This window comes from Arachis ipaensis, chromosome B7 (assembly GCF_059453495.1).
Source record: "Arachis ipaensis isolate K30076 ecotype BB chromosome B7, ASM5945349v1, whole genome shotgun sequence".
NCBI lineage: Eukaryota > Viridiplantae > Streptophyta > Magnoliopsida > Fabales > Fabaceae > Arachis > Arachis ipaensis.
The window spans coordinates 72,834,783-72,849,770 of NC_142442.1; the positions used below are offsets into that span (position 1 = coordinate 72,834,783).

Sequence of the window (14,988 nt, forward strand, 5' to 3'; positions counted from 1 at the left end):
TATTTGTGTTGAGAATCTTGGGAATTGGGTACATACTCATGTATTAATCATGTGCAAACCATATGCATTGATGTTCTTGTATATATTTTAGTTTGAAAAAAAATGAGAAAAACAAAAAGAAAAAAAAATATATATATATAAAGAAAAAAATAGGAAAAAAAAAGAAAAAGAAAAGCAATAAAAAGGGGACAAAATACCCCAAAGCAAGGTTCAATAAAAGTCAATGCATATGGGTGCTGATAAAAAAGAGAATGCATGCATGAAATAATTGTATGCATGCATGAAATAATTGTTGATTGTTAGATGAAAAACAAATCTTAGAAAACATGATTAGGGGAGAATTGAGTGAATTAACCCCATACACTTGAGTGACTAGAGCGGATACACATCCGGTGAGGGTTCGATCGCCCAATTACATGTTTCCACCCATGATCATCTCTTTTCTTGCAAGTTTGTAAAATCTTTTTAATAATTAAATTCAATTTTGGGATTTATTTGACTGCTGTGGCTTTAGCCCTTGTGCTTGTATGTGTATTCTTAGAGATTGATTTATTTTGACTAAGCCATTGCATCATGTAAATAGATTGCATATAGAGAGATTGTATTTAGTAGTCGCATTGAATAAATGTTAATACCCTTTGCTTCTTCTTGATTTTAGCATGAGGACATGCTTAGTTTAAGTGTGGGGAGATTTGATAAACACCGATTTCGTGATTTATCTTGTGCTTATTTTGGGGGATTTTATCACCTTTTTCCACATTTATTCAATGAAATAGCATGGTTTTGTAATTCTCCCTTGAATTTCGCTTAAGTGTAAAAACATGCTTTTTAGACCCCAAATTGGTGATTTTGATTCATTTTAATTCCATTCGATGCCTTGATGTGTGTGTTGAGTAATTTCAGGTTATAAGGCAAGTATTGGATGGGAGAAGTGAGTAGAAAAGCATACAAAGGGGAGAATGCATGAAGAAACAAAGATTGGGAGTGCATCAAAGGGCGCACACGCGCACAAGGCGCGCACGCGCAAAAGTGATCTCGCCCATGGACGCGCACGCGTACATGCCGCTTCCGTGCGGATGAAGAAATTGCCAATCGATGCGCACGCGCACATGGCGCGCACGCGCACATGGCGCGCACGCGCCAATACTCTTACATGGCCCACTTGAAGGCAAAACGCTGGGGGGCAATTTCTGAGCTGCCCAGGCCCAAGTCCAACTTGTTTCTGAGTGTATTTCATGCAGAATTGAAGTCCAAGCAAAGGGGGGAGCAATTAGTTTAGCCAACATGAGCCTTTAGTTAGTTTTCTAGAGAGAGAAGCTCCCTCTTCTCTCTAGAATTAGGTTAGGATTAGGGTAGATTATCTTAAATTCAAGTTCAATTACTTGATCTCATCTAGTTTCTTTTATAATTTCTCATTCCTACATCTTGGTTCTCTTAATTGTGATGCTAATTTCTCGTTTTACTCTCTTTTGTGATGATGAACTCATGTTGGATTTAATTTGTTTTTAATGCAATTTAGCATTGATGTTCTTTTTATTCATGAATTGAGTTGTGATCTTACTTTTCTTGCACTTAATAGCTGTTAGATTTTATTATTCTTGCAATTTATGATGCTTACTTTTATTGCACTCTATGTGTTTGATGAAATGCTCTCTTTAATTTTTGAGTAGTTTTGTCAACTCTTGGCCTAAGGCAAGGGAATTGGGTAAACTTGAGTCATTGGGTATGATGGATTTGGTGATTTGAGAACCCATGGTGATCAATTTGACACCCATTGATGCTAACCCACTACTAAGTTAATTAGTAGGTAGGTTAGGACTTAAGGGTGGATGTGATCAAATCTATTTGACGTACTTCAAGCTTAGGAGTAAATGTTACGTACTTAAAGCTTTTGGGAAGTAGACTTAATAGGTTGGCCTCTCATGATTATCAATATTCGGTTTGTTGACAAGGATAGTGATCTCAATTACCCAAATCTTAGCCAAGAGTTCTTTATTTTGCTCTCTTTATTTGATTGTTAATTCTATTTCTCTTGCCCTCTCATGAACCAAAATCCCCCTTTTACCCCTTCATAGCCAAAAACTAAGCATTACATTATTTTTCTAGGGAGATGACCCGGAGTCCAAATACTTCGGTTAATTTTCATTTGGGTTAGTTATTTGTGACAACAAACCTAAATTTTAATTTGATGTAAGAGTTGTTTGTTGGTTTGGAGCTATGCTTACAACGAAGTAATTCCTTTCTAAAAGAAGAAAATCTAGACCGACGACGATTCTCGCCATCAAACACCTTCGATAACGCATCATCGTTTTGATGAGCCTTCAGGAGTTCGGATCTAAAATCACTTGAGATCTGCAGTTGACTCAAACACAGAATTCCAGCCACTTCTTGAGTGCCGATGTTTAGACTCTCGAATGCGTTGAGCAACTCCTCTTCTCGAAGCATCATCCAAGAAGCATACAACGATTTTTGACTTAGCGCATCCGCTACGACATTTGCCTTCCCCGGATGGTAACTCAACTCAAAGTCGTAATCCTTTAGTAACTCCATCCACCTCCTCTGCCTCATATTAAGTTCTTTCTGGTCAAAAAGGCATTTCAAGCTCTTGTGATCAGAGAAAACTTGGAATTTAACTCCATAGAGGTAATGTCTCCACACCTTTAATGCAAACACAACTGCAGCGAGTTCCAGGTCGTGCGTTGGGTAGTTAACTTCGTGAGGTCTCAACTGCCGTGAGGCATACGCCACCACATTCCGGTGTTGCATCAGCACGCACCCTAGACCCTTTAGTGAGGCATCACAATACACCTCAAATGGTTCATTCAGTTCAGGTAATACCAACACAGGCGCAGTAGTTAACTTCTGCTTCAACGCTTGGAAACTCTCCTCACACTCGGAAGTCCAAACAAACAGTGCATCCTTGCGGGTTAACTTCGTCAATGGCAAAGCCAATTGTGAGAATCCCATGATGAATCTCCTATAGTAGCCAGCTAAACCCAAAAAACTCCTTATCTCGGTAACCGAGGTCGGTCGCTTCCACTCCATCACTGCTTTCACTTTGGCAGGATCTACTGATATACCCTTTTTACTCACTACGTGACCCAAGAACTTCACCTCACGTTTCCAGAACTCGCATTTAGATAGTTTCACATAGAGTTTCTTCTCTTTTAGTATCTGCAACACAATCCTCAAATGCTCTGCATGATCCTCTTCAGTCTTGGAATAAACCAGTATGTCATCAACGAAGACAACAATGAATTTATCCAGAAACGGACGGAGGATCCTATTCATATAATCCATAAACACTGCAGGAGCGTTTGTCAATCCGAAAGACATTACAGTGTACTCGTAGTGACCATAACGAGTCCTGAAAGCCGTCTTAGGAACATCCTCATCTCTCACCCTTATCTGGTGATAACCGGATCGCAAATCAATCTTGGAGAACACTCCGGCTCCTTGTAACTGATCCATGAGGTCGTCAATCCTTGGTAGTGGATACTTATTATTTATCGTGACCTTGTTCAGTTGCCGATAATCCACACAAAGCCGCATACTTCCGTCTTTCTTCTTCACCAATAACACCGGTGCTCCCCACGGAGAAACACTCGGTCGGATAAAATTCTTACCCAGAAGATCCTCAAGTTGAGATTTCAGCTCGCCCATCTCCAGTGGTGACATCCTATAAGGAGCAATCGAGATTGGCCCTGTTTCTGGCACCAATTCGATCGCAAATTCAACCACTCGATGAGGCGGAAATTCCTCAATGTCATCAGGAAATACTTCAGGAAACTCACATACAATCGGAATCTGCTCTAGGTTTTCATCATCGCCCGAGACGCCCGTGGTTAACAGCAGAATGCCTTGACATTCAACCCCAGAACAATTCACTATCATGGAATTCAAGTAATAGTTATTTACCACAACCGTCCCTTCCGTATCTTCTGACATGAAGTACACTGATTTCGCGGAACAGTCAAGTAGAATGTGGTTCTTGGACAACCAGTCCAACCCCAAGATAAGATCAAGACCTACCATCGGCAAACAGACTAGATTGTGTACAAAATCACGCTGCTTGACCCTAAAGGAAACTTGCGGACATTCAAGCCTAGTTACCATGGCTTCATGGGTGGCATTATACACCTTCAGGTCATAACCTAACGTTATGATCTTCAACTCTAGCTCACTAGCCTTCTCAAATGCAATGAACGAATGTGATGCTCCAGAATCAAACAAGGCATTTAAAACTTGACCCGCTATTTCATATTTACCTCGGATAAGTGTCTCAGACCCCTCGGCCCCTATAGATGAAGTAGTAAACACCCGTCCAGGCTGCTGTGGTCTCCCGGTACCCTGTTTCTGCTTCTCTAGACAGTTGGAGGCTCGGTGCCCCGGCTTCCTACATGAGTAACATAAACCCCAATCGGCCTTGCACGGAGCACCAAGATGGTAACTCCCACACCTAGTGCAAGCTTGCTCATTCATGGGCTGCTTCCCAAATCCTCTCCCTGAAGCATTATTGTTTTTGTTGGGCCTTCTGAAGTTATTCTGACCCTGAGTCCTCTGTGGCGCAAAACCTCCTCGTTTGAAGGGCGGACCTCTAGGAGCAAAACTCTTTCCTCGGCTAAGTGGGAATGATCCCCTCTGGCTTCCTCTTTCTGCAGATGCCTTCTTCACACACTCTTCGGCAAATCTGCTTTTATTAACAAACTCGGAGAAAGTCCTGATTTCCATAGGCCCTTCTGAACTGTAGATATCACTTCGGAGCCCTCCTTTGTAATTGATACATTTCTACTCCTCAAAGTCCCCCGGAGCTCCTTCACACTTGCAGGAGAATCTAAACAACTCCTTAAACTTGTCTGTCTACTCAGATACAGACATCGTACCCTGCTTCAACTGCAGTAGCTCTAGTTCCTTGGCCGTCCTAGTAGAGTTTGGGAAATACTTCTTGTAGAATTCCTCCTGAAAGGTATCCCAGGTGATAGGATCATCACCTTGCTGTATGATACGTCGGGTCCCCTGCCACCAATGTGATGCTTCACCAGTGAGCAGATAAGTGGCAAACTCAACGCATTGTTCTTCAGACACCAGTTGTGATTGCAAGTCTCATTCCATAGCTTGGAACCAAGTATCAGCTTCAGTTGGATTGGTAGTTCCCTTAAACTTTGGCAGATTAACCTTTAGGAAGGTCGCCAATGTCATCGGACCTTGAGTCCCATTCCCACCATTTCCTTCATGGTTATGGTTGTTCATCTGCTGTCCGAGGGCCTCAGCAGTGGCCTGCATAGCGGTAACCATGTTCTGTAATGCCGCCATGAAGTCCACCGGGTCATTCGAGTTAGTTTCCTGCCCATAAGTACCAGCACGTCCTCTCCCACGGCCTTGACCGGGTTCACGAGGCGCCATCTAGTTCCTATACACACCAAACAAGCGATATCTTGTGCTCAAAGTCCCAAATGTATGCTCATGAATGTTTATGCCAGTTATATCAGTCAGATATCCTAATAGCACGAAAACACAAACACAGAGAATGCACAGAAGCATAGTCAGTCCGTCCTTCAGGCTCTACAGGAACGAACTGCTCTGATATCATAATGTAACACCCTACCACACACAGTCTTATGCTTGTTAATAAAATAGAGGTGGCGAGGTATGACGACCTCTAAAATAAAATTTAGTACGTATAGTATTGCAAAATGTTCATAACTAGGAGCCTTTAAAGAAAATGGGTAAATCAAAACCGACGAATCAAAAGCGCAACTCTCCGATCGATAACGTAAACGAGCAGTTAGAGATTAAACTAAAGCGAAGAGATATACAAAAGAGTGCCAAAATACATATATCTAAACTCAGGACTCAGCTTGTGAAGATAACCAGTCTGAGCATACAGTATACATACATATATAGTAAGGAAATCCCAAAAGACAACCCAACAGACAATACACAAATCCTATTTCTCCAAAATAACCTCTAAGAGGAGGTAATACAAAATACATATACAGTGAAGAACATAGTATCTAAACAGGCATATAGTAACCAAAATAAAATCCCAAGGTACAAGGATCTCCTCCAAAAGAAGGCCTCCAGCATGCCTCTGCGAGGAGCCTCATGTCCTGCATCTGAAAACCATAAAATCCGCATGGGTGAGAATCAGAGGTTCTCAGCATGGTAATAGTGCCCAAATATCTAACATGTAATGTGGGAAAGCCGAAGGCAATCCTAGAACTTCCAAATTATAATCAAAGCGTATAAGCATAACTAAACTATAACAAAAGTAAACAGGCGACTAACTTAAGGATCTTCGGTCTAACTATATATATATATATATATCCCCTTTTCAAATCTTACAGACCTCCCAACCGCCAACAGTGAAATTAAATGCAAGCACAAGTATATCAGGCAAGGAAATGTACAAGTAGGAAGCAGATAGAACAATTAAGCAAGTAGCAAGTAATGATGCAGTCAATTAGGCAATTCAGACAAATCACATATAATGCATATGATGCATGCCTGTCCTAGTGGTTGATGAGTCTCATATGTCAGTTATAAAGCCAGCTGATTAATGAAGTCTTGTCGTGTCGGTTTAGATTTTTTTTTATAGAAAAGAATTATTTCGTTGTGAGCATAGCTCCAAACCGACAAACGATTCTCGCAATAAAAAATTTGTGGTTTTGTGTCACGAATAACAAACCCCAATGAAAATTAATCGAAGTATTTGGACTCCGGGTCGTCTCCCTAGGATACAATGAAGTGCTCAATTATTGGCTATAAAGGGGTAATGGGGGTTTTGGTTCATAAGAGGGCAAGAAAAGTAGATTAAGCAAGTAAGTAAAGAAAGCAAGATAAAGAACTCTTGGCTAAGACTTAGGTAATTGAGATCACCGTCCTTGCCAATAAACCAAATATTAATAATCATGAGAGGCCAACCTATTAAGTCTACTTCCCAAAAGCCTTAAGTACATGTTATTTACTCCTAAGCTTGAAGTATGTCAAATAGGTTTGATCACATCAACCCTTAAGTCCCAACCTACCTACTAATTAACTTAGTAGTGGGTTAGCGTCAATGGGTGTCAAATTGATCACCAAGGGTTCTCAAATCACCAAATCCATTATATCCAATGACTCAAGGTTACCCAATTCCCTTAGCTTAGACCAAGAGTTGACAAAACTACTCAACAACTAAAGAGAACATTTCATCAAACACATAGGGTGCAATAAAAGTAAGCATCATAAATTGCAAGAAATAGTAAAATCTAATAACTACTAATTGCAAGGAAAGTAAGATTACAGTTCAATTCATCAATAGAAGAAACAATTACATCAAATTGCATTAAATGTAAACCAAATCCAACATGAGTTCATCATCACAAAAGAGAGCAAAATGATACATTAACATCACAAACAAGAGAATCAAGATGTAGAAATGAGAAATTATAAAGGAAACAAGATGAGATCAAGTAATTAAACATGGATCTAAGACAATCTAACCTAATCCTAACCTAATTCTAGAGAGAAGAGGGAGCTTCTCTCTCTAGAAAACTAACTAAAGGCTCATGTTGGCTAAAATTAATTGCTCCTCCCCTGCTTGAACTTCAATTCTGCATGAAATACACTCAGAAACAAGTTGGATTTGGGCCTGGGCAGCTCAGAAATCGCCCCTAGCGTTTTGTCTTTAAGTGGGCCACGTGAGAGTAATGGCGCATGCGCGCCATGTGCGCTTGCGCATCGATTGGAAAATTCTTCATCCACGCGGACGCATCATGTATCGTGCGTGTCTCTAAGCGAAACCACTTTTGCACGTGCGTGCCTTGTACGCGTGCGCGTCCATAGATGCATTCCCAATCTTTGTCTCTTCATGCATTCTCCATCTTGCATGCTTTTCTCCTCATTTCTTCCATCCAATACTTGCCTTATGAACCTGAAATCACTCAACAAAAACATCAAGGCATCGAATAGAATTAAAGTGAATCAAAATCACCAAATTAAGGGCCAAAAAAGCATATTTTTACACTTAAGCACAATTCAAGGGAGAATTACAAAACTATGCTATTTCATTGAATAAATGTGGGAAAAGGTGGTAAAATCCACTAAAATAAGCACAAGATAAATCACGAAATCGGGGTTTATCACCATCCCGACAAGTCCTGGTAGCTAACCATTGGACTATCCCTCTGTCGCGCATCCCCAACTCGAGTTATCCACAAACATAATCATAATTTATATCCAACACCCTCACTGGTGTATATTCACGGGGGCGAGCTCATCCGGAACTTTCACAGTGTCTAGCCACACTTGCGACATAGGGTCAGTAGAGTATCGAGTCTCCACCTGGAGCACGTGGTGGCTAGCCACTACTTTCACCCAGGGAAACTCGTATCTCAGATAGGTGAAGTGCAACAGTTATAATAATCATCAATTTAGTATATATGCAATAATCACAGCCATACATTAGTATACATCTCAGCCATTCCGGCCTACCAATCATAATTCCATACTCAGCCCTTTTGGCTCAATTCATATTCAGCACTCCACCATCATTCTCAACCGCTCACATCATCATTATACATCATCATCATTACGTCCCTTTTCTTCCCCCACAAGTTACCCCTTTCCTAGCCTTTTCTCAATCACTAGGCATTTAACATCAAAGTAAGACTTAAGGGATAAAATTGGGGATTATAAGTGTGAAATAACATTCCAAAAGGTTACGAGCTTGTTGGGAATGTGAACAACTTGAGAACAAAGTTTTAGAAAAGAAATGGGTCGCGTGCAGACGCACAGGGGTGTGCGTGCGTATGCCCAGAAAATATATTTAGACGTGTGCGTACGCACAGGTCCATGCGCACGCACAGAAAGCAAAATCTTTAGGGTGGGGGCGCGTGCACAACGCGTGCTAGCGCTGCCACTAGTGTGCCATTCCCAACGCATGCGTGCGCACAGGCTGGTGCGTACACACTGCTCGCAATCTTTTGTTGGTTTCATGTGCGAACAGGGCGTGCTGGCGCTGCCACCAGCAGCCCTGTCTTTGCGTGTGCGTTCGCACAAGGCTGTGCATGAGCACAGGAACCAAATTCTCACCGAGTGTGCGTCCGCACACATACCAGAAGTCACATATTCTGCAGAAGTTGTAGAATTCAGATTTTTGGCCCGAACTTCCAATGATCATATCTTTTTCCACAAAATTCATATTTCAACCAATTTTAAACTGTTTTAAAGCTTATGAAATTATCTTTCAATTGATGTAAAAAATCATCCAATTCCAAAAACAATTTCTCTAGATATGATCCGTCAAAGTTTGTCAAAATTCCAGTTTTTCCAAAAACTCATAAACTCCCCATTTCATAACATACACTACCAAATCCAACCAAAAATCAACCCATAACTCAACCCGTCCACAATTTACCATTTCCAAACCTTATTCAATCATCAATCCATCTATTATACCATGTATAACCAAATCTCACATCATAAATCAACATATCACATTCCAAACTCCAAATAAACATTCAAGGTATCCATCACCATATATATATATATATATATATATATATATATATATACACACACACACATAACAAGTTAATTTTTCAATTCATGCTCACCAACAAGGTCTTCAACTCTATCATCAATCCAGCATGTTAGTCCACATCACATACCATGTTTCATACTTCACAAACCGATACAACCACACATAACCATTTATACCATCATTCATACATATTCCATTCAATCCAAATTGACCAACAACCATATCAACAATTCCAAAGCCCTATCCTAGGGTCACTAGCCTACGTTTTCACACCACATTACATTTTAGATACAGGAAACCGAAAGCATACCTTGGCCGATTCCCGTTCCACCCGGAACACTCTCAAAAAAACTTCCAAGGTTTCCAAAGCCTCACCAACAGATTTCCAAGCTTGGGATTCCACACCAAAGCTTTCCAAAACCACCAATCAAGCTCCAAAACACATATATACAAAGCCTAAGCCACAATATCATATAAAAACACAATAACTCAATCACTAAATTACAAAATCTCAAGTCTCTAGCTTAGGATTGAGATTCTCACCTTACCCAAAGACCAAGGGAGCTAGAGAAAGCCTTCTCTTCAAGTTCATTAGATCCTAATATATAAGGAAGCTCACAATTTCAACATTTTGGCCCAATGATATAAAAAATCAAGGGCTAGGATTCGAAGATTAAACTGTGACTTACCTCAAGATTTCCTGTATTTTGTAGAGCTCGACACCGCAGTCGCATGGTTGCAAACGGTGGGTCAATCGGAGCTCCGGATCAAAAGTTATCAACAATTGAAGTTGGAGGTGAATAGGAACAAAGGGTTTTCAATCTTCCCCCTTTTCCTTTCTTTATGCAGCGTGTGTGTGTGTGTTTTGGGGAGAAGAGAGCTAAGCTCTCATTAAGTAATGGGGCTTGGCTTGGCCCTTGGGCCCAAATTGGGTCCGGTTGGCCTGGTTTGGCACATTCGGTCCAATCTTGGGCCGATTTCTTTAAAATTGGTGTCGAAATTCTCGTTTCGAATTTTTGTACCACATTAAACCATAAAAACGTTATTTCTTACTTTCTAGAGTATATTTTAATCTACAGGTTAATTAACCATTAATTAACTGGGTTTTACATTCTACTCACCTAAATGGAAATTTTGCCCACAAAATTCGAATTTAGTTACCTGAGAACAGGTGTGGGTAGTCTGCTCGCATTTCCAACTCAAGTTCCTAGGTGTGCTCCTCAACACTGGCTCGACTCCATGCCACTTTCACTAATGAAACCTCCTTTCCACGCAACTTCTTAATACTTGTGTCATCAATCCTGACCGGAGTCACCGGCAGAGTCAAGTTTTCCTTTAGCTAAACCGATTCCGGTTCTAACACATGGCTAGCGTCAGGAGTATACTTCCAAAGCTATGACACGTGAAATACGTCGTGCAGGTTCGAAAGATGAGGTGGTAGGGCCATCCGATATGCCACCGGCCCAACCCTCTCCAGAATTTGGAATGGACCGATGTATCGAGGGTTCAGCTTCCTTGTCTTGATCGCTCTACCTACTCCTATTGTCGGAGTAACTTTAAGGAAAGCATGGTCTCCTTCCTCAAACTCTAAGGGCTTCCGCCTCTGATCGGCGTAACTCTTCTGACGGCTCTGGGCAGTGAGCATTCTGTCTCTAATTTTCTTGACTTGTTCTGTGGTTTCGGCTATCATCTCAGGCCCTAAAAGACTCTTCTCCCTAGCTTCATACCAGCGTAGTAGAGATTGGCACTTCCTCCCATACAGAGCCTCATATGGAGCCATCCCGATGCTCGCATGGTAGCTGTTATTGTACGCAAACTCTACTAGCGACATGTACCGATCCCAGCTCACCGGCTGGTCCAAAACATAAGCCCTCAACATGTCCTCTATGGTTTGGATTGTCCTCTTAGATTGACCATCTGTTTGGGGATGGTAAGCAGTACTTAAGCTCAAATGGGTTCCAAAAGCTTTCTGAAATGCACCCCAGAACCTTGAAGTGAAACGGGAATCTCTATCAGAAACTATAGTCGTAGGCACACCATGAAGTCTCACAATCTCCTTTATGTACAAACACGCCAACTCCTCATGAGTATAGTTCATCCGAATGGGTAGAAAGTGAGCCAACTTTGTCAGCCGGTCCACAATCACCCAGACAGCATCGAAATCGGTTCAAGTTCTCGGCAACCCCGGCACAAAGTCCATTGCAATGCTCTCTCACTTCCATTGCGGAATCTCCAAGGGTTGTAATGTCCCGGAAGGTCTCTGATGTTCGACCTTCACCTTTTGGCAAGTTAAGCACTTCGGGACGTATTCCGCCACATCATTCTTCATACCAGGCCACCAGAACATAGCCTTTAGATCATTATACATCTTGGTACTCCCAGGGTGGATTGAAAATCCGCTTTTGTGCGCTTCCTTCAATACATCCTGCCGCAAAGTCCCTACATCCGGCACAATGGTCCTACCCCTGAACCTCCATAATTCATCTTGGTCCTCGGACACTCTCCACTGCTTTCCTTGTTCAATAGCCGGCAACACCTTCGATAATGCATCATCATTTTGATGAGCCTTCAGGAGTTCGGATCTAAAATCACTTGAGATTTGCAGCTGACTCAAACACAGAGTTCCAGCCACTTCTTGAGCGCCGATCTTTAAACTCTCGAAGCATCATCCAAGAAGCATACAACAATTTCTGACTTAGCGAATCCGCTACGACATTTGCCTTCCCCGGATGGTAACTCAACTCAAAGTCGTAATCTTTTAGTAACTCCATCCACCTCCTCTGCCTCATATTAAGTTCTTTCTGGTCAAAAAGGTATTTCAAGCTCTTGTGATCAGAGAAAACTTGGAACTTAACTCTATAGAGGTAATGTCTCCACACCTTTAATGCAAACACAACCGCAGCGAGTTCCAGGCCGTGCGTTGGGTAGTTAACTTCGTGAGGTCTTAACTGCCGTGAGGCATACGCCACCACATTCCGGTGTTGCATCAGCACACACCCTAGACCCTTTAGTGAGGCATCACAATACACCTCAAATGGTTCATTCGGTTCAGGTAATACCAACACAGACGCAGTAGTTAACTTCTGCTTCAACGCTTGGAATGTCTCCTTACACTCGGAAGTCCAAACAAACAGTGCATCCTTGCGGGTTAACTTCGTCAATGGCAAAGCCAATTGTGAGAATCCCTTGATGAATCTCCTATAGTAGCCAGCTAAACCCAGAAAACTCCTTATCTCGGTAATTGAGGTCGGTCGCTTCCACTCCATCACTGCTTCCACTTTGGCAGGATCTACTGATATACCCTTTTTACTCATTACGTGACCTAAAAACTTCACCTCACGTTTCCAGAACTCGCATTTAGATAGTTTTGCATAGAGTTTCTTCTCTTTTAGTATTTGCAACACGGTCCTCAAATGCTCCGCATGATCTTCTTCAGTCTTGGAATAAACCAGCATGTCATCAATGAAGACAACAATGAATTTATCCAGAAACGGACGGAAAATCCTATTCATATAATCCATAAACACTGCAGGAGCGTTTGTCAATCTGAAAGACATTACAATGTACTCGTAGTGACCATAACGAGTCCTGAAAGCGGTCTTAGGAACGTCCTCATCTCTCACCCTTATCTGGTGATAACCGGATCGCAAATCAATCTTGGAGAACACTCCGGCTCCTTGTAACTGATCCATGAGGTCATCAATCCTTGGTAGTGGATACTTATTCTTTATCGTGACCTTGTTTAGTTGCCGATAATCCACACAAAGCCGCATACTTCCGTCTTTCTTCTTCACCAATAACACAGGCGCTCCCCACAGAGAAACACTCGGTCGGATAAATTCTTACCCAGAAGATCCTCGAGTTGAGATTTCAGCTCGGCCATCTCTAGTGGTGACATCCTATAAGGAGCAATCGAGATTGGCCCTGTTTCTGGCACTAATTCAATCGCAAATTCAACCTCTCGATGAGGCGGAAATTCCTCAATGTCATCGAGAAATACTTCAGGAAACTCACATACAACCGAAATCTGCTCTAGGTATTGATCATCGCCTGAGACGCCCGTGGTTAACAACAGAATGCCTTGACATTCAGCCCCAGAACAATTCACTATCATGGAATTCAAGTAATAGTTATTTACCACAAATGTCCCTTCCGTATCTTCTGACATGAAGTACACTGATTTTGCGGAACAATCGAGTAGAACGTGGTTCTTGGACAACCAGTCCAACTCCAAGATAAGATCAAGACCTACCATCGGCAAACAGACTAGATTGTGTACAAAATCAAGCTGCTTGACCCTAAAGGAAACTTGCGGACATCCAAGCCTAGTTACCATGGCTTCATGGGTGGCATTATACACCTTCAGGTCATAACCTAACGTTACGATCTTCAACTCTAGCTCACTATCCTTCTCAAATGCAATGAACGAATGTGATGCTCCAGAATCAAACAAGGCATTTAAAACTTGACCCGCTATTTCACATTTACCTCGGATAAGTGTCTCGGATCCCTCGGTCCCTATAGTTGAAGTAGTAAACACCCGTCCAGGCTGCTGTGGTCTCCCGGTACCCTGATTCTACTTCTCTGGACAGTTGGAGGCTCGGTGCCCTAGCTTCCCACATGAGTAACATAAATCCCAACCAGCCTTACACGGAGCACCAAGATGGTAACTCCCACACCTAGTGCAAGCTTGCTCATTCAGGGGCTGCTTCCATAATCTTCTCCCCGAAGCATTATTGTTGTTGTTGGGTCTTCTGCAGTTATTCTGACCCTGAGTCCTCTGAGGTGCAAAACCTCCCCGTTTGAAGGGTGGACCTCTAGGAGCAAAAGTGGGAATGATCCCCTCTGGCTTCCTCTTTCTGCAGCTGCCTTCTTCACACACTCTTCGGCAACTCTGCTTTTATTAACCAACTTGGAGAAAGTCCTGATTTCCATAGGACCTACTGAACTATAGATATCACTTCGGAGCCCTTCTTCGTACTTGATACATTTCCACTCCTCAAAGTCCCCCGGAGCTCCTTGACACATGCAGGAGAATCTAAACAACTCCTCAAACTTGTCTGTGTACTCAGATACAAACATCGTACCCTGCTTCAGCTGCAGTAGCTATAGTTCCTTGGCCGTCCTAGCAGAGTTCGGGAAATACTTCTTGTAGAATTCCTCCTGAAAGGTATCCCAGGTGATAGGATTATCACCTTGCTGTATGATACGTCAGGTCCCCTACCACCAATGTGATGCTTCACCAGTGAGCAGATAAGTGGCAACCTCAACGAATTGTTCTTTAGGCACCAGTTGTGCTTGCAGAGCTTGTTCCATAGCTTGGAACCAAGTATCAGCTTCAGTTGGATTGGTAGTTCCCTTAAACTTTGGAGGATTAACCTTTAGGAAGGTCGCCAATGTCATCGGACCTTGAGTCCCATTCCCATCATTTCCTTCATGGTTATAGTTGTTCATCTGCTGTC

At 42.1% G+C, this 14,988-nt stretch overlaps 1 protein-coding gene across 1 annotated transcript; it reads right to left on the minus strand.

The window, feature by feature from the left end:
* Nucleotides 1-13,316: 13,316 nt before the first annotated feature.
* LOC148552983 (uncharacterized) lies at nt 13,317-13,781 on the minus strand. The gene has a single exon (XM_088494751.1). It carries the CDS (start codon nt 13,779-13,781, stop codon nt 13,317-13,319), a length of 465 nt encoding a protein of 154 aa, XP_088350877.1.
* Between the last annotated feature and the right edge of the window lie 1,207 nt (nt 13,782-14,988).